We start from the raw sequence: 21,605 nt of genomic DNA, 5'->3' as shown, positions 1-21,605 counted from the left end.
CTGGTACTGTTTAATATCTTTAACAGCAATGTAGACTGTGGGATTGACCACACCCTCAGGAAATTTGTGGATGTCACCAAGATGGTGAAAGCAGTGACAGTCCCTGGCTCTGGCAGGGGTTATGGTAGATGATCTTTGAAGGTTCTTTCCAACCCCAAACTCTCTATGTGTCTATGATTTAATCCCAAAATCTCTATGGACTTCTGCACAGTACTTTAGTACACAAAAGTTAATCGGATGTATCAATCCTTCATTTTCATAGTATCTCTGTAATTCTAAACATTGGTAGGCTTTGTGAGAAATAAAAGACATTAATGAAATTATCTCATGTTATACCTTCTGTAAAACTAGCTATAAGTGGAAAAAAACAGATTGACCACAAAACATCTGAAATTAGCCACCAATGCCAAACCAAGCATCAAGATGAAGTGAATTTTTAAATGACGGTGGAGAAAGAGCTAATGGAGGAACAGCCACAAGTGTATGGTGTTTATACATCCTGTGCAAAATGATTCAGGACAGAGTCATACTGAGATGCTGTTCCTTTTTGAAGTGGGAGAGGTTTCTGGGGTTATTTTCATGGTTACCATCAGGTCAWATGAGGATATAGAGATGCTACTTGTAATTTCAGGAGATTGTTTCTCCTTTCTACATGTAGATTTCTCTTCAATGTAACAGAGACTTTTATTATCATTGGGTATTTTTGTAAAAGCATCTGAAAGGCTTAGGAGCACAAACAACAGCTGAAATTCAGTACAGTCTATTGTATGACTGTGTTGGATAATCAAATGAGACATGAGAGAAGAAAATGTTTGTATCAAAGTACAATATCCTTCTAAACAAACACTATAATTCTTCTCTGTCTTGCAAAATCTGTCAGAAACAAATCATTCGTGTGGGGGAAAAAAGGAAAGGAAGGATGGGTGGGCATACACATGAAGGATTGAGGATAATATGCAACAGCTCATAATACAATTCATTATAATSAATGATAATTATGTGACCATTAATAGCTGCCTATTATTAACTTTTATTCTCCAGTTACACTATTTAAGATCAACTGTTGCATTTTACCAGCTCAAAATCCAATGGCAGAAGAATGTTTTGACTGTTAATATTTGCGAAGCATTACTGATTCTGAAAGGTTTCAAATGTGTCCTAAGTTATTCAAATAAATTTTTCTTTCTGTCTCTTTCTTCCAAGACATTTACTTAACTAGCATTTTACAGATAAGTAGCCATTCTCAGAGAGAAACAGAAAAGACAACAAAGACAGATATTTCTATGTGTTGCCMATCATTGCAATGATTTAAATTTCAAGCATTGATAAAATACAACCTTGTTTTATTTACAGAATAGATTTTGGAGTGGAATTAATCTACAATTCATTATATATCTAAAACTTAGATTACATTCTAAAAATTTGCATTATAGAAGTTATTACTTTCATATTATATTTGTTTAGATGCTTTTGTAAAGAAATTTTAAAACTTCATTTGGGAATACCTCTTTATCTTGTTCTAAAAAAAAAAAAAGACCTTAAACTAGAAGCTGAATATGACATATCCCACCTCATGATAGAAGAGCTTGAATTCTTTCATAAAGCTCTGTGTCATAATAAAAAAAAAATAATTAAAAACAACACAAAGACCTTTGATGAATTCAGTTTTCATTAGTATTTAAAAGTATTTGAGATGTGTCAGGAAAAGCAGGGTCAAAACATGGATGTATTCAGTTAACTCACGTGAGGTAGATCTTCCAAAGGCACTGATGTAGCAATTGAATTCATCTTCTTTCTGTGAATTAAATCTTTCCAGAGAAGATATTCTGCTCAATTAAAAAGAACAAACTTTGGACTAACAAAATAATTTCTGTATAGGCTTATTCACTGCTCTTTATAGTGTTCCAGTGCTCAGTGAAAATTGATTTTATTTCAGTGTGTGAGGTGTAGCAAATCTTTCTAAACTCACCTGTGGAATATTATCTCAAACTCTGCATATGCTGTGAGTAATTTATTTCACAGGAAAAAAAAATAGCTTGAAAATTTCCTTTCATCTTTTTACTTATTTCCATTCCAATTTTCCCTCTGCMTTTTGCTTTTCTCTACAATGCCTCCTTTCTCCTCCATTCTGTTTTTTTTCATGTTGATGATTCCACATAGCCTTACATACACTGTCAATCACATRCCATCCTGCCCAAGAGCATATGCCGCTGAAAATCACATGAGATAGATCCTTTTTATCMATTTTTACAGGGGAAATTCAATTTAACAGTCATTTTGAACAGCATAAACCCCTGACTCTTGGCATCTTCATTTTAAATGAAAGCACCAGATTCTCTTTCTGTCAAAACACTGGGTCTCTCCTTAGGAAGAATTCTCCCCTTCCCAGGCTGGTGTGGTAATAAGCATGTAGGAACTGGTACACCTTAATAAATCAGGTCCTCAAGAGACTGAACTCTCTGTGTTTCATCAGCAGAGGTCTGTGATGATTTGAACCATATGTACCTTCTAAAACTCAAGTTTTATAAATCGATTATTTCACTTGTTAACACTATTAAGATATTAAACATAATGTAAAACATCTTCTGAGTATAATTTTAAAAGGACAAGTCTTTCCATGCTTACTTCCTTTGAGATACATTGGTTGAAGTGCATAAATTTCACAGACAATTTTGTGGATGCTTGTGTCATCCATAGATGAATAACTTCATAGTAAAAATTTCCAATTTATGTTTCTGCTGGAATGTTTCAGTAGAAAAACACATTTCTGAAGCTTTCTGTCACTCAGTCTACCTTTTGGAAAGAAATTTATAGCACTGATGAAGTTATTTATCATGCACAATATTATACTTCATTATCACCTCCTAAAAATGCTTTACTAAAAAGAAAGGATCATTAGGATTTGAACTCACTGGAGAATTCAGGCAGCCAAATTATGCAGGTCACTGAGACTTTTGAGTTCATAGCAGCCACAGTATCATGTCATTTTACATAAGCAATTGTTTGATATTTTCTATCATGATGACGCTTTTGAACTGTGTCATCAGAGAGCACTTTGGGGATGCATGTACCTTTTCCAAGAAAAATCCCACTGGTAAGAGAAACAATTTTTTTGATAATAGAATCCCTGGTATAAGGTCAATTTACCACAGTAAATTTGTTTGAATGCATGCCAAAATTTGCTATCTTACACTAAAATGAAAAAAAAAAAAGAAAAAAAAATTCTTTGCTACTCTGCAAGCAAGATCCCACTAATAGAAATAGAATGGAAATAGATATGGAAAAAATATAGTAAGCCTAATTTAAAATATTTGAAACTGTTATTATTGTTGAAAATGAWATACTATCATTAAAAGCATAATGAATGGAAGACATAATTTATATAGTAGTTTAAAAAAGAAATGATGAAAAATTCTTCTCATTCTGTGTTGGTTYTCTGTCTGTTCTTTCTCAGGTTCAGATAAAATACGGAAGGAAAATTATTTTTCCCACATTGTTCCACATCCCTTTAATCTATATTGGTGTGATTACCTAACTCAAAGTGGCTCAAAATGGCAAATGAACTCTGGATTAGGGCTTCTATCAGAAACCGTAGTAACTTACTGCTATAAAGAAAACCAATAAGATCCAGAAATCGGCAGGGTTAAATATATTAATGTCAGAAAGCAAATATCACTTCAACATACATGACTATTGAATTCTGTAACTGCTTTCATTTGACTTACAAAGAAGTTTTCTCTAAAACAGTCTGTAAATCATCATCTCTAGTAGGTATGATTAAAACACAAAAATATCAACTTTTATTGTACTGAATTTCATTTATTTTCAAGTAGTAGAAACATCAAATTGAATATCAGATATCTTTTATTGGACCAGCACATAAATCTAGAAATGTATCTTAAAATTGGCCAAAATCCAGCTTGTATGAAGATGGTGTCTGATTACTCTTAAAATGATGTACACTGTAGAAGTTTCCAGCAAGAACTAGAAATATTATGAAATGCTGTGTGACCATACGTGTTTTTACTATTATGTAATATACTAATACTATAAAACATGRTCTTTTTGTAATGGTTTTATTTCTGTTTAGTAACTTAAACCAAATCAACTATAGAGCTAGTGACCCAACATGCTATTTTGCCATCAGGGAAGAAAAATTAAGTATTTGCTAGATGTGACAGAATATACATATATCACACTATATATGTGACATATATATAATATATATATAATTTGAAATGGAAATACCAAGGATTAGGAGTTGAACTGTCATGATTAGATGTGATAAATACTCAAGCTACACAGATTGTTTTCTGCCATTTTCTGAGTAGAATAAGAAGAAASAGAAATATTTGCTAAGATTTATTGTATGTCCTAGTTTTATGTTTTTCCAATATTCTTAGGGGAAAAAAAAGTCAGAAGAGTGTTTTGTCTTMCATACAGATTGAAACTATTCTTGTCTCCCAAAACTGTACCTTTTAATTTCACAAACTTTTGCCTCTGTAATTTGGACAGGCTCAAAGATCTTTGTTTGAAGTTTTGWCTATAATTTAAACTTCATCACTAGATCCAGAACATTTAGAGGAAGAGAATCAAATAAACAAAATTATTCATGGGCTTTGCTGCAGCAGCTCCCTTCATGAAGCCAATTACATTCTCCAAATAAAGCTCAACAGCCAAACTCACCTGCTGTTAAGAGCAGAGGTTGAATCATATGAAAGTATTTATGGACTRATGGGTTTTTGCTTGTTGCCACTASACTTTGCTTTCTGTCTCCTACCCTGCCAGGTTTCTGAGGCATCTGCTTGGCAGCCACATAGATAAAACCTCAAGCAGTGAAAGCTCATACTTCAGTCTCCCTCACAGACTTTCAAACTGATCTCCTACTGATTCATGTTCCCCCAATAAAACAATAAAGTATCTTAAGAGCAGTGTTTTTAAATTATAATGCTATCTTCCGGCATTGCTACTGCTCTAGATATTTTAGTTAGTTTACTATTTGCAATTAATTCTTTTGTTAAAGATCTTGGTTCATATTTGGCTACCAAATCTCATGCCACAGGATTAACTTTGACCCTCTCTGGCCAGTTAACGTTGTCTTCTTTTCTGCTGCCCAACAAGTTCAGTTCCTTGCTGGTTCACCTGAGTTAATGTAGCTTTCCATTACCTGACAATCATCATCATGCTTCTATTTTTACAGGATTATATTTAACTGAGGACTCTAACCACAAGAAAGTAAAAATTGTCTCATATTCAGCAGCATTGTGGTTTTTAGGTGGATTTTCGTCTCTAATTTTCTTTTTTTTTTTTCCCAGGGAAGAAATCTTCTGCCTCCTGCTGCTAATTTTATACAGAATATTGTCAGTTAGAGGTCTTAACCTTGCCAGAAAGATTCAAACACTTATTTGTATTTTTGTCCTTGTGATGGATGACTCTTTAGAGTACCCTTGCATAGATATTTGCCTTAAAGTACTGGTGGTTTAAAACAGAGATATTTACATTGCCTGGTCTCACAACTGAGCTGTAGTTCATAAATTGTGTCACAGATATTTCAGGCTCTCCCCTATGTCTCTTTTGGAATTTTATTCCTTTTTGTTTGTGTACCTTTCTTGTCAAATGTAAGCAGAATTTGTTATCACTTGTCAGCAATGTTTAGCTTTTTGCTAAAAGCTAAATTAATTAAAATTACATAAAATTCATGAATTTCTTGTAAAACTCATTCCATTGTAGCATCTCTATCATCTATGTCCATTATATGCTGATAATTTGAAATATAAAATGTTTAGGTGCTSACATTACTTAGACTTTATATCAGTGGCCTTTTGCGTTATTGATGGGGACAGAAGGTAACCCCAGTCATTAACTCTTCCTGTAAAGCTGCACTGAAACATCCACCTCATTTGGACTCATTTGTCAGTGCTCTGCATCTGGAAAACATCTTTGCTGGAAGAATGATCTGCAGCGTGAAGTAGTGTGGGAGGTGAGACTACATCTCTGAAGAATTTAAAAGGGGAGCCAAAGATTTTTATGAGGGCAAAGAAGGGCAAAGGCAATAGACTTGTGCAGTTGTGATGATGTAATGCTATGAAGAACAGAGCAGAGCAACAGCAGCTTTGTCATTCCCTGAGAAAAATTAAAAGGATAAAAAATTTGTAGTGATGTTTGTCTATACTCAGGGTCCAAAATTATATATTACTCAAAAGATGCTTAAATTCTAAGTGTGTTGTAAATAAACTGGCACAGTAGTCTGGTTGATGTGGAGCAGCATCAARAGTTTTGCATTTAATGTTCTAAGCATATTTATATTATCAATAATTTCTATTTTAAAAATACTGAAATAATAATGAGGTGACATTTTTTTTTCTAATAGAAGTAATGGCTGTTCTAAAATAATCTTAGAATTTACAAACATATAGCTCATTAAAACATTCGAGGAATTGGTTATTATGAATATAATTAACACTGTTAGACAAATGAATAATAGAATCCATTTTGTCAAAAAAGATACAGTGTGARTATATTCACCAAAGCAGTTATGCAGTAAGAGAAAATATAGTAAGCAAGATCAATCTGAATACTTGCCAGCAAGCTCTGGCAGACAGATAGCAACCATCAGGTTTGTTCTCAGCTTTTAAAACAGCACRAAATAAGGTTTGTTCTCTTGTGAAATGTAATTTAGCAGTCCAGACTTGCTTTAAAGCTTTCACAGGTAATGTGAAGTGCCATATAGGAGTATGTAAATATTGAAGCAGTCTTTCCTTTGTTGAGTAAAATGCTGTTTGTACTGTAATGGTGTGGGTTTAGTTATGGTCTTGAGTCTTCAGATTAAAATAGCAGAGCACTACAGCACAAAAGATAAYGTTTTCTCAAATTTATGGATCAGTACTCCAAAAGATTTGTTTTTAGCAAAAGATAAGAGTAGGAAAGGTCTTTTTTCTTTCTGTRTGTTGACCACTAGCAGTATATTCACCTTGAATAATTCATCCTCTGTGTCTCTGGCTTTTTSCTTCTTTACACAAGATCTTTATAGAAAAAGGACCTTTTTTCATTTGTCACAGAAATCTGTTGAAACCCAGTAAAAGAAGTGTTGTGCTCAGCTGAAGCCCTTTGTCACTCCCACGTGAGGGAGAAGCTGAGGGTTTCTAGCCCATGTGCTGGAACAGTTTGCATAGTTTATCCACTAACTGTTTAATATAAAATGCACAGACTATGCTCAGCAGCAGAGCCTGAATTTGTTTCCCAGAAAAACAATTTAACTGCTAAATTTTAGTATTACTTCTTATTCACTCTTTSTGAGTCTTGAATGTTTCGTTGCACAGCTTCTACAGGAAATGGTGAAAACATCCATCCTTTCCTACCAATCTTGTAGCTAATAACTTGTGATTGGACCTCTTTATGAAATGAGAAAGATCTGAGTTTCAATCAGTTTAGACAAGGAAATTGAACTCATGTCTGCTATTCCTCAGGTGACCAATTCGGCCATTAAAATATTTTAAAAATGTTAGGCAGCACTTTTCTCTCTGGCCAGGTTGCAGAAGAAAGTGGCATTTGCACCTGATCTTGTAAGTGTACTAGATGTACCCAGCATAAATGTGAACATGAAATCCTAAATATTAGGTAGAGAAATAAAATATTTTTGGGTTATGGTCTAAAAATTGATTTTTTAAAATTAAATTATCAGCATGACCAGGAACACAACTTTTGATGCCYCAAGGAATTTTTATTTACAAGGTGACCCTTTGAGCATAAGCTTCTTCAAGAWAACTGAAGGTAGATTTTGGGGAAAGTTGCTTAAGACTTTGAATTCAAGTGCCCCACTCCCAATTGTGTTGTGATTGCAATGGCTGAGTCCAGCTCAGCTCTGCAGGGTGCCGTGGTCCATGTGTCCAGCTCTGGGACCCCCAAATGAGAGGGACGTGGACCTGTTGGATCAAGTGCAGAGGAGGCCACAAAGATGATCAGAGGCCTGGAGCACCCCTAGGATTAAGACAGGCTGAGAGAGCTGGGCGCCTGGAGAAGAGAAAGCTTTAGGAAGGCTTTATAGCAGCTTTCAGTATATAAAGGGGCTTCAATGGAGCTGGAGAAGAGCTTTTCACAAGGGCACGTGGTGATAGAACAAGGGGGAATTGCTCTAAACTGACAGAGCATGGGTTTAGATGAAATACTAGAAATTGTAGTGTGCTGTGAAGGTGCTGAAACACTGCACGGGTTGTCTGGAGATGCCTGGGTGCCCCACGCCTGGAAGTGTTCAGTGGCAGGGTGGACAGGGCTTGGAGCAGCCTGCTCTARTGGAAGATGTCCCTGCCCATGGCAGGGGGCTGGAACCAGGTGATCTTTAAGATCCCTTCCMACCCAAACCACTCTGATTCTATGAACTAACAGTGAGTGTGAAGGCTGTGCTGTGTGGGGAGGCAGCAGTTTGTCTGCAGTACCACATCAGAGCTTGGCTGAGGGGGCACAGCACTATGAGGATGGCTTTCTGCTGCTTCAGAACCTGTCTTTTGCATCAAACCACACCATGGTGAGATTCACTTGCCTTGAAATGACAGACCTGTAGTACCATTTTGGACTCCCATATGCACCTCTCATTCTCCAGGCACTCAGGAGGTGCTGCATTCTATTTGCCTGAACTGTCCTAATATTTCACATATCCTAAAATGTATGGAAATCYTGCTACCTTTCAAAGGATATACATAAAACTTCTACATTTGTGTTTCAGTACAAAATCGCTCTCCAAACCTGACTTCTTGTTGTTTTCCACTCCTTTCAGATGTCAGGTTTTGTTCTGTTATTGTCTCTACCCCACAGCAACCCCATGTCTGTGAAGTTTGCTGGAGGTGGTTTCAGAAACATATCTTTTTACAAGTTTGATCTTGAATGGTGTTTAATATGCTCAGTTTCCATTTAAGACAATAAGGTTCACAGGTGTGTTTTGCAGGACTGAGTCTTGCATGRGCAGTTGCCAGTTTATGTGATCAGGTAGAGGACTGTTCATCATTATGAGAACACATGAGTCATATCTCTATGTAAAGAAATATTGTCTCATTTATGAACAATTTGCCTTCAGGACAACATGGAAATAAATTAGAGGAAGCTACTACAGTAACCTTTTGTGGCTTGTATATAACTAGTCTATCTTTTCTGTCCAAGACTGATTAAAAAAGAGAATATATTGAATGCTTTATATTTGTGCAAATAAAAAGTGGCTTTATTTAGGACCAAAAGTGTATTTCTAGCTCTGCTTTCATTTCATTTCTAATCTGTCCAGAAACAAGCCATGTTCTTCCAAAACAACAATCTGCTCATTTGCTTGGTGAGATCAAGCTTTCAAAATGCCGTTTCCACATTGCAGTGCAGCTGTGTGCTGAGTGTATCACTGTCAAAAAATRTGTGTCTATCCACTGGTTAGTATGCAATGCTTAGACAAAAAAATTCTCCTCTGCATCATGAAGTTCCTCTCTGAGGTTCAGTCTTTTCCATTTGTTAAGTGAGGCCAGTCACACACAGGTGCAGCTATTAAATAGATTCTGTTTGAAGATCACTCGAGAAAGGCATCATATGTGAGGGCTGAATTTTTACTTTGACTCCTTTAATGTAAATTTTATCATCTAAGAAAACAGCTTTCAGAAACTAGTTACTTTTTGCCTCTGTTGACCTGAACTAAGCCCACCAAGTAAATGGAGCAAAACACATTTATCTTACTACTAAATGCACTTATCGTCACACATAAAATATATTAGTAATTTAAAATTAAATCGTGTCAATTTGTTGGGTTGAATTAATATCATTTAGGAAGAATAAATTTCTTGCTTGCAGACTATCAGCTGTGGTCTCTGCTACTGTCMAGGTACAGAATGGACAATTGAACATAACTGCTGGTGTGGCATGTGAGAAGGAGCCTCCAGACTGAATGGGGGCTTATTTATCTTCTCAGCTCTGGGACAATCCCACTTGTTCCAGCATCAGCTGCTGGGCCACATCAAAAAATTTTTATAAGTTATGCTTATGGATAGCAGAGAGGATAAGCATATTTAATTGCTTTTACCAAGAGTAATTTCTTCAAAATAAAATAATTTGCCTCAGTAAAGACGTAAGAATATAATCACTTTGTCCCAGTCCCAGCTCTGTTGTTTTGGAGGCAGTCTGAGGGTACTTTGTAATTACTCTTTTTGAGGCTTCTCAACAGAAAAATGGTTTTCAGCCTCCCTGCCCTGCTGCAAGCCAGGCTGTGCTCTGCACCACAGTGCAGAAAGATCCCCRTGTTTGCCTCTTTATTCCTTCCTGAGGCCTGAATCCAAGTTTCTGCAACATTACCCAGAATGAATTTCCTTTTCTCAGTGAAACAGACTTTAGCCTGGATCATGTGCAGCTAAATCTCAGATTCCCATATCAGGTCAGTGCATTTCTTGACRAAATCGGTGTTGGAAAATTATCCATGTGCAATTCACAGATTTCATACTGGTTTCAATGAGTTTAGAGGCAATATTTTCAGTGAACTGAGTAAAGAGAGTGCTAGGCTTAAAACCTACAATGCCATCCTAAAAATACAAACCCAGGTCAAGATTGTGTGTACATTGAAAAYCTGTAGTTTGACATGCCTGAAAGACAAGGATACAATTTCCAGTTGGGTTGTTTTTTTTCAAATTCCATTAATTCATTCTGGTGTTTTGCCCATTTGTCATTATTGTTCTAAGAACTACTTTTACCTGTTCAGAAAATGTCCAGAAGAAAACTGATTTGCATTCCTCCTCATCTCATATTTTAGGCATAAATATTACGATGTAAAGACTCAGAGAAAAACCTCCTGGAGAACTGGCTTAGTTTGAAAATTGTTCCCAGGTGTTTCATGTCTCTTTCTTACTCAAAGATTATATGATTAGCATTTTAATGTCCCAAAACTTCTTGTCCAGTTCCCTAGGAGGATATGAAAACAAAGCCATGAAAGCTAAGCTGTTTGGTATTTATCACGAACACTCTGCTTGTGTTTCAGAGCTCTGGGATTTAAACAGGACGTCAGTCTTTCGTAGCCCGTTTGGATATCTTGGACTTCATGTAATGCTGCTGGATGAGTATCAAGAGCGACTGTTCGTGGGAGGAAGAGACCTCCTGTATTCCCTCAGTTTGGATCGAATCAGTGACAACTACCGAGAGGTGCAGTAAAAAGCCATGCATATATATTTATATATGTTAATTACCTCATGTAGCACTGGATATCAGAACTTGCATGACTGAGGTAATGGAGTTTTTACAGGTGTTTTGTGCACGAACTATAAGGCCATATTTATATTTAAGAAAAATTCACTAATTTCCATTTTTCTCCTCTTTTCACGCACAAGGCTCACCCCATGTGAAGAGACGTGGAGGTCATGTAACTATTTCTCACTGAATTTCAGCACGGTTACAGATATTTAGAGCATCTCACATTTGTAGACATCTGATTTCTGTATCTCCACTATATTATTGAGGAATAAAATCTCCCTGGTATTTTGGGGGAGTTTCAAAAGAGAAAATGTTAAGGAAAAAAAAAATAGCATGTAAATTATTAAAAGTTTTCAATAGCAGCATAAAGCTTGCAGCCATTTTTCACCTTCTTTAGAAACTGGATTTTACATTGGTTTGAGCCGGAGGAGCTATTAAGTAATGACTAAAAATGGCATTTGAAGGCTGCTCAGTGCTTTGTGGGAGAAAGGTGGGTTAAATAATAATCCTACCAGGGAGCTCAGTGCATTTTGAAACCACAACAGATTGGCAAACTGACAGCTGAGGTGGAGAGGCGGGAGTTTGAGCTGATGAGAGCCTTGGATTCCTCACTCATTTCTGCCCTTGGAAGCTGGAACTGAAACTTACAGTAGTAAGGAAAGCTGGCAGGAGCATTGTTCCTGCCTCAACCATTTTGACTGTAGATAAATGATTTYTTGAAATATTTCAGTGTTTTCCTTGTTTATTCTTTAAATTTACCTAGTGTGTTTTCATATATTTTCATATATTTTCAAATTAATAAATGGAATAAAAGTAAGCAAAATAAATGAAGTTCCTTGTGAGAAATAATTTTGTTGATGTCTATACTGCACYGGCCATTGATTTCAAATTATTTTCAAATTCTTTTCTTTCTGCCCCCTTGCTAGAAGTGAATTTCACTATTCTCATGTCAACACTCTGGCCAATTTTGCCATAAGCATCCTTCCTTATCTCCAAACATAATTAGCATGTTCCACTATTGTCAACAGATATATTATGATTTATTCTTTTTATAAACATTTGGTAATGTCAGTCCTAGATATGAGGATACGAATATACTCAGGGAGTATTTATTTGAGAATTTATCTATATTTGAAAAAAACCAAAAACAAACAAACAAAAAAAAAAAAACCCTAAAAAACAGAATTTAACTCTTCAGGAAGCAAAGTTACGTACTGATCTTTGTTCCTCAACAGCGAGATATGAGTAAACTCCTTTTCACTTTAATACAACCTATTATTATCCTGTGACAATATATTAGAGGTCAGGGATATGGAAAGTATTTAGACAGCATTTGTTTCTATAAAATAAGCTTTCCCTCCGTCCTCCCTGTTTGGCAGTAAATCTGTGAGGAAAGATGACAGAATAGAACACTTCATGCTTCTGTCCAACCACCATCGTCCCATCTGGACACACTCCAAGTTCATTGCTCCCCTTCTTGTTCTTAAGTGGAATATCAGCCATTTACTCTGAAATCATATTCTTTGTCTAGATATCTGTATAGAGGGTATGACGAATTGATGAAAACTCTACTTGTTTGTTTTTTTGTTTTTTTTTAATGCAAAAGATGAGAAACTGGAATAAATGATGCTTGGCCTGGCATGTTTAGAATTGTGACCTCACTGGGGCCTAGCTCCCTTCAATACAAATGTCATGAGCTTTTTCTCTTTTCCTCWGTGTTCACTCAGTGCAGATCTCATTCAGGGATAGTTAGGAAAAGTGTGATCATCTTACAGCTCTATCATCAAAAGTGTGGAATTAGACATTTCTGCTACAGGAAAGCTTAATTGCTGAGATACATTAGAGAAAGTTCCTGAAGTTGAGAGACTGGTTAATTAATTATTACAAAAGTTCTTAATTAAGCTATCTTTAACTGTGTGTTGGTTAGTCTTTGACCTTTTCTTTTAGACTGAAGTGTTTAGCTTAATTAATCTAAACTAGAAGTTGTAACCCAGTGAAATAATAAGAGTGCAGGCAAGTTCCTAGGTTTTAGTTTCTCTCTGGTAATGACTCACAAGCTGCAAAAGAGATGTTTCATGAAGTTTTGGGCAGGTTCAYATTGATCTTCATCTTCTGTTTCCAGAAAACAATTTATGTTTTTTAGTTTATTTTCATCCCTTTCTCAACAATTTGGAATATGAATATTCTTTTTGAAAAACAAGATGACATCCATTCCCAATTGGAGATTTATGTCCTTTGCTGTAAAACGACCAAATAATTCAGTTCTAGCGAGCATATTAGAAGTTATCCCAAAAGAAAAACAACTAAATGCTGASTGGACATAAAATGCTTTTGCACTGAGACCTGTTGACTGCCAAAGTAATCCAACATTTCCAAAAAACTTAAATTGTGATGCATATGAGGTATGCATCCTATAAATCTGTGTTKAATAGACTACATGTTTCTTCAGGTTCAATTCTCTTCAGCTTTCAAATACCATGTAGCACTCTGAAGGGTAGATTATATTTTTTTTCATGTAAGCTAATAGTGGTTTATATATATCTCGACCAAATTATTTTAAGAACATTTTATCCTCACCAATTTTTATATACACTAAAAAGATACCTAAGAAAACAGGGAAAAACYTTCTGAAAAGAATTCTACTACTGTCATCCTTGCTTTGGTGGGGAAATCCAGACATTTGGGTTGAGTTCTCAACTGTGGCGCMATCCTTCCATGTCATCTTGGACAGGGACAGATTCTCACTTTTCTATTTGTCAAATTATGTTTCTTTTGCTTATTTTACTTTTTGTATCTCTCATTTAACACATGCAGAATGCATTATATTTTTGCTTAGAGTATTTCACACATATTGCTATGAGTTTTTAAAAGTTACTTAGATGTGTTGTTTCCATGTGAAGAGTGCCCTAACACTAAGGAGCAAGGATGAGGGAGAATATGAAATGTGAGTATCAGTGTTTACAGAGAATTAGAGCCAYGTAAGCACTCGAAACCTTGTGCAAAGCCAAAGCTTTGTAGGCACATTCCACGTAACCTTTGCTTTCCCTAAGAACTCGTTCCCTTTGACACCATCTTTGGAAAAAACCCTTACACATATTTAAGATTTGATCCAAAGCCTTAAAGGCTTGTAATGATCTAACAGGATGATAGATCACTTGGTATCTGGTGCCAAATTTGTTTCAAGAAACATTACAGCTCATTGTAATTGGTGCCAGAGAAGATCTTTGTTGGCAGCAAACTTGAACCAGTGCCAGTAGCTCATCACCACTGGTCAAACACCTCATAGAGAAGGGGGACCTTTGCTCCTACTTTTCATCTCTTGTTGGAGTGAAAATWAACTGCTCTTCCTATTTGCCCACAAATTCCATACAGATAGCTTCTGCTTCATGGRCCTTATGAAGATCTGAGTCTGAATAGAAACCCTCCCACTTCGGGAATGGGCTCGTGCAGGCAGATTTCAATTGTGCTGTTTCTCTCCTGGCACAAGATGGCTCCAGATTAGGTATTATATCTCTGCTGTAATAAAATACAGAGATCTCACCATTTATCTTGCCTCTAGTGAACCTCTATTTCCTCTCCAAAGCTGGCTGAATATAAGCCTGCAAGAGCAGGGCTTGCTTTGAACACTGAGTGGGAATGTGCATAAATGCAAACTGAAATAAGAAGCACACAATTTAGTAGTGAGTTGGATTATCCTTTGGAATAACCTTCCATGGGGGAAGGTGGCTACGCATTTGTTGATAAATATATATAATATCCAGTCATCAGCAGATATTTTTGAAGAATTTGTGCTTTAGCCAAACACAAGTTATCTGTTAATTAAGCACTATTTATTGACTTAAACCAGGGACAGGATGGTTGAATTACTTAATTGCTCTGTCATACAGCAGAGTTCAGACCAGATCACACAGTAGTCTATTTTGGCCTCAAGTGCTATAAAGCTCATATAATTTCTTTAAATTAGTTTTCAATAGAGATATCATCCTTTTTTTAAGGTTTGTGGTTGATGAGAGAAAAGATGTTTGGAGACACTAATTAGCATTCCAGCTCCAATTAAAGTTTCCCCCATATCTGTACCACCTTACAACTCCATTTTTCCTCATAAGGAGTATATTGAAAAGTACCTTTTCTCTGTCTTTTAAATACAGTGCTGGAATGATATTATCCAAGTGTCAAGGATGAGAATACTGTGGTACAAGATAAGAAAACATCAATAAACAAGCAATTAAAAAATTTATCAGAGTAAAATTCACAGTAGCCTGAAGTGGTGAAAAATTTTGAAAAATTATGTTCAAGTCAAGCCTGCAGCCTGGTGAAATKTATTCCAGTTTATAAAGCCAGGGAGAGTTCATGAAAATACTTACTGATAACTTGTCAAAAGACTGTAATCCTGGCAGAGAATCAATTTAAAAATTAAAGCTGGTGATTGTCACAACTCTAGAACATAARCATCAGGAAAAGTAATACATGGCAGGTTAGACTGCCATTGCAGCTGATTAATATCTAGGTTTTTATGCAGTGCAAACAGATCCTATGTTATGCTAATTTGAAGTTTGGTGTGATAGTAAAATCTGACATGCAGAGATTCTTTTRGTCTCAATTCTAAAATACTCTTGARGAGATWAAAATCKTAATACTTATTTATGTTAAAACTCWAGAGMCTYGGAAGAGTTATGAGTTTTTAAAATAATTTTTGGATAGAAAAACTTCTTCAGGAGTTTCTGTTTCAGTATCTGTTACTRAAGTTATAATTCAGACCCATGTATTTCAGACAACTAACATGGACTTGCCTCAGATAATTTGCTATGAGAATCTAAGGTAGATTTCTGCATTGCTGCACAACMTCTGACTCTGCCCTTCTACTCTTCTCTTCTGAGACCCCACCTGGAGCACTGTGCCCAGCTCTGGGTTCCCTGTGTATGAAAGATCTGAACTTGATAGACCATGTCCAAAGGAGGGCCATAAAAATAGTCAGAGGGCTGGAATAGCTCTGCTATGAAGAGAGATTGAGAGAACTGGAGCCCAGCCTGGAGAAGATAAAGCTCTAGGGGAGACATTATGGTGGAATTCCAATTTGTAAAGTGGCCTTAAAAGAAAGACAGARAGTTTTATCAGGGCCTSTGGTGACAGGACAAGAGACAGASGTTTTAAAATGAAAGAGTGGCCTGGCATGAAAGAGTGTAGATTTAGATTGGATAGTAGGAAGAACTGCTAAACCATACAGCAATGAGCCACTGGAACAGGTTGCCCACAGAAATTGTGAATGCTCCATCTTTGGAAGTGTTCAAGGTCAGGCTGGATGGGGCTTTGAGCAACATTATCTGGTAAAAGATATTCCTGACTATAGCAGGTAGTTACACTAGTTGGTCTTTAAGGATCCCTTCAAACCCAAACCATTCTGTGACTCTATGATTTATTCTTTTTTTTTTGTTGTTTTTTTTTTGCCAAGGACCAAATTCTTGTAACTCTACTGCAGCTGCTTTTTGACATTCCAGAAAAAGCAGGAGCATTGGGTTACCCCTTTAGCTTTTTCTCTCTTAAGTCTGTATATGTATTTAATTCACTATATCTCAAGTAGAAAATGTACATACAAAGTATTTTCYACAGCACTGGGACTAAAGTCTCTAAATACAAAAATAATCACCTACACACAGTATATTTAATATCAGGTTACAGAGTCAAGTGCTTTATTCCCTYTGTGGTTTCTCTGTTCCTAACAGCCACCTACACCTGGTGTGGGAAAAAGCCCTGATTTCAGCCTGCTAGTTAGAAGATGTTCTTGGGAAATGAAACCTCTGACTTCATACTTTTAGCCTCAGGAGATCCTAGAGTTCTCCTAACTTCTAGGTTTTTCGGTTAAGGACAAGCTTAACCCAAGCTTTATTGAATCCCTGAGCAGTGACTAAAATGAATGACTGTGGACTCTGAGCTTTGCAGTGAATGGATGAGACCAGGAAGGCTGGATGAGTACCCCCATGGGAGCTCAGCAGAGTTCAGGTGCCTTTCCAGGCCATGCAGCAGCAATACAGAGACTATTTTTGATCATTCACAGATCCATAAGACCATCTGATTGACAACAGATGTTYTGATTAACCTGGATTTGGGTGGTGAGACCTAAACCCTGCCAGGGCACTGCAGACTCAGCCTCAGCTTTCCACTGACCAGGAYCCCCAGGTCCCTTTCTGCAGCTGCTCTTCTGCCCCTCGTTCCCTGATCTTTAACCACACCCAGGGTTGTCCTGTCCCAGGGGGAGAATCCAGCACTTGCCCTGGTTAAACTTGATGCAGTTGGTGATTGTCCAGCTCTCTGGTTTGTCCTGGTTTCTCTGCAGGATCTCTCTGCCCTCCAGAGAGTCGACAGCTCCTCACAGTTTAGTGTCATTGGCAAATTTACTTAGGATTCCATTGAGTCCGGATCATTTAAAAATATTTTGAAGAAAACTGGGCCTCTTGTTTTCAAGTCCAAAGCACCCAGGATTCATACGTTATCCTCATTTGTCTTGCAATTAAATTTTCTAAGAATTTATCCCAAGATTTTTTTTTCTAAGAATTTATCCCAAGATTTTTTCAGATTAGAATTAGTCCACGAAAACTAAGCGAGTTCACTTACCAAAAAAAAAAAAAGGAAGAAAAAAGCCTAGCAGAACTTATTTTTAAAATGTTTTCCACACAGAAAAATAATTTGTAATTGGATTATTGACAAGAATGTCTTAATGATGACATAATTTTTTGATATTTACTTGGTTTCAGCCAAACCCAATATCACTGACGTGCACATGTTTTTGTTTTCACTTTTAAAAGTTCTGAGAAATTAAGTAATCATTCCAGTCTGCTCACTCATTGTTTAATAGTGTTTTCATCCAAACAAATCATGCATCTGGAATGAAACATAGCTGTTATACAGTAGGTAGCTCAAAAAATATCTTACTTGTGTAGCTTGGCTTCAGTTCCAGTAATTGACTGTGAAGAGCTGATCCTACTCCCGTGAGGTTAATTGCTGACCTTTAATAACTTCACTGTAAACCATTTTATTTCTTAAGTGTCACTTCAAGCAGGAAATCAGTAGTTCAAAATTAATAACTATGTTGAAAACCACTGACAGTTTAGCATAGATGTTCCTGCCGAATTTATATAAAAAGTTCCATACATTACCTTCCTTTAAATCCTGTTGAGTAGTAGTAAGTCTGCTGCGCTACCCAAATCAAAACCGTTCTGTTTCAACAAAGGAAAGAATGAAGGTCTTTTCTCTCTGGGGAAGGCAGGGTTCAGGGGGAAGTCATCACAGTGTTCCAGTACCCAAGTATTGAAATGGAATCTCAAAGAGGACAGAGGTTCTGCCTTCACAAGGAGCCAGGGACGTGGTGGAGTTTCTGTCCCTGGAGAATCTAAATATGTTTAGGACAGAGTGTTGGATAATCTCATCGAGGCTTCTGTTCACACCAGAGACTGGACMAGATGATCTGTTGAGGTCCCTTCCAACCTGGGCTATTCCATTATTTTATTCTTATGTTCTGAAAATCCTTCATATGAGAAATAGTGGAAAAACTGGGTTGCTATAATCTGCTATAATCTATAATTTTTTTTTTTCTCAGATCCATTGGCCTAGTACACCRCTGCAGTCAGAAGAATGCGTAATTAAAGGAAGAGATGCTGTAAGTATCACTAATTATACATCAAATATACTTTAATTATACCAGTGGCTGGTCCAAAAAAAGGATTCAGGCATCCCTAACTTGAGAAAGATTAAAGTACAGATATAAATTTAACTGTTGCAGGTTAAAAACATGTAAATATTGTGAGCACATTAAATTATTAGTTTAATTGCTCTTCAAAACAGCTCATAAACAAACACTRAACAACACATTTGATCATCCAAAATTTCTTTTAATTCTTTTTCTGGTGCTACCAAAGAAGGCACCTTAATAATTCTCCTTTTCCATTTCTATCTCCCTTTCTTTTCATACACATAGAATGCCTTCTCTATTTCCATATTTCAGTTAACCATTAAAATTCAAATTCTCTAGAATACATTCAGAAAAGCAGTTAAATTATTAGTAACATAAAATACATGATAATTTACATTGTCCAACAGGTTTCATGTTATATCAGTAAAAATATTCAGAGCCTCAGGACTGTTCAGTTCTTGTGATTCAGTGTCCTGGCTGCAATCAGTTCCWGGGAAAAGACCTGAAATTCACTGACACACAGCAGCTGATATCRTTGGCAGCACAGGATGAAAGTTCTTCTGGATGGGAGCTCTCTTTAATTTTGCAATGCACCAAGCTCATTATCTGCACCTCATAAAAACACAGCAAGTACAGCACCTAATAAATCCCACAGCTGAGAGAGCTCACACTGAACCAAAGGATTTGAAAATTACGTTTTTACAGCAACAGTGACAGGAATGTAGGACATGGAAGGGCACACACAAGATTTTTCTACAAACACAGCAAACAACAGCCTTGATGATAACCACAATATATTCYCAGTAAGTTTAGGAAGCTACAAAGATTTCTCCTGAAATAAAAGCTTGAGAACTGTCCAGGGAATTAATGAACCAGATTGTAAAATAGTGATGATTGTAATAATAATAATAAACCCCAACCCTTTACACTCATCTGGACTAGAATTGATCCCTTTTGAAGATTATTAAAAGTTCTTTGCAGTTTTTCAGGTTACTTTTGTACACTCAACAATTTTAGAAGGCTTTGGTTGAAAATAGTGGTTTTCTAAAATATCTGACCTTTATGTTCATATCAAATTATCAAAAAACCTCAATCATATGACCTTTTTCAATACTATCTCTCAGCATAGGCCATTGTTAGTTAAGGCTCCGTCATCTTCCCCACACCACTACATTTCTGATACTTTGACAATATTGTTTTGGTGTAATAAATGCAGAAAATTTGTTTCAGTGCAAAGATATCTCCATCAGACTCAGTAGTTTCCCTGAAACTTAAAATCTTTTGCAATCCAGTTTGTTATTATAAGCCATCAAATTTGCTTTGTATGAATGTAATTATTTGAAGAATTTTATGTGTTTTCCATATCTCCCTCCACTGTGACAGTTTGGTGCAACTATTCCTTTWATAGAAAACTGCAGAACTTTTAAATCATCACAAGATTCCAGGAGTGCAGTCTTTAAGAAAAACACTTAAAAATTTTCTAAGTTTTAAATATTGTAATACCAAACAATACTCTGATCCTCATATGAGATCTAATTATGTGAACTAGTAACACTAATTGAAATTAGGGGGGAATCTTCTCAGCACTGGAATACTTAATGCTGCCTCTTAATATATATATATTTTTATATAACAGAACAGGCCATTTTTACAAGCTTGTATAACCCTAAAAAGTTACCAGTTCATGTTGTAGCAGTAAAACTGCAMGTATTGTAGTCATAAACAGTTTCAGAGCTTGTAACACACTTAATAGGACACTTTAAAAAGACTTGTCTTAACAACACATGCATACTCTTAAAATAAGGCCATGCTTTTCCGATTTGAGTGAAGCAAAGGAAAAAAAAAATCCTTCAGCTGTCATCCAGTGTGCCAGGAATCACACCTGTTAGCCTGTGGTGTGAGACTTTTCAATTACTCTGAATTGCTTTATCAGGATTGGAAATCATTCAGATAGAGGAATTAGATTCTTTAGAGATGATTAACTTCTCCACACTGAGAAGTTTGAGATGCATAAAATTCCATAGAACTATTAATATAGCTAAGGAGCATCCTAAAGACAAACCTGCTATTTAATTAATTGATATAGTATAAAGAATTCTTATTTAACTGTCTCCTTGGATGATGCATCTCTTCCTTGCTCTGTGTACAGTGCATTATTGGTAGGGTTAGCAGCAATCCCTCATTGCCTGACACTTCCCAGAACAGCACCTTTTGTCATCTGTTTATAAATTACCAAGTCTAGTCATTTGGAATTTTTTTTTTCTATATTTGGTATCTTCCTCATCCTGGTTTTCTTTATTCAGAATTTTTCAGGCATTCCTATGAAGGCACACAGGAGAAAAAATATGTAGATTTTTTTTTTCCCATTTAAAAAAAAAAAAAACAAAAAACTTAAGTCCCTAAAATTATTTTGGAACAAAGACTAAGAGCTGAAGGCATATATGGATTAAAAAAGGTAGCCACGGGGAAAAGAACAGACCACCACTGAGGGTGAGCAGAGGGAATAAGTCAGGAATGTAATTCCTGAAGGAGAGGGAACACCTTCAGCACCCAGTAAAAATCTATTCAAATATTGCATGGTATCAGAAAATTCCAATAGAATATATTTTGCTACCACCAGTCAGTGAATATTTGGGAAATTAACATCCAAATTGGGCACCTCTGTCATTGAGTGTTGCTCTATGCACAGAGGATCACATGCTACTGAGTTCAGTCCATTCTT

The 21,605-nt window shown here is 36.2% G+C and overlaps 1 protein-coding gene across 1 annotated transcript in view; it reads left to right on the top strand.

Annotated features, from left to right (window-relative positions):
• SEMA3E (semaphorin 3E) overlaps positions 1-21,605 on the top strand; it is a 124,941-nt gene that overhangs the window by 52,629 nt on the left and 50,707 nt on the right. The window contains exons 2-3 of the mRNA XM_057366414.1: positions 10,991-11,151; positions 18,791-18,850. Coding sequence (XP_057222397.1) covers positions 10,991-11,151; positions 18,791-18,850 — 221 coding nt within the window. The remainder of the gene's footprint in view (positions 1-10,990; positions 11,152-18,790; positions 18,851-21,605) is intronic.

The sequence above is a fragment of the Malurus melanocephalus genome, unplaced genomic scaffold, assembly GCF_030028575.1.
Source record: "Malurus melanocephalus ecotype Western Australia unplaced genomic scaffold, MMel_1.1 scaffold_65, whole genome shotgun sequence".
NCBI classification, from domain to species: Eukaryota; Metazoa; Chordata; class Aves; order Passeriformes; family Maluridae; genus Malurus; species Malurus melanocephalus.
Note: the sequence above shows the minus strand (reverse complement) of the source record. Positions and strands in the feature narration are given on the sequence as shown.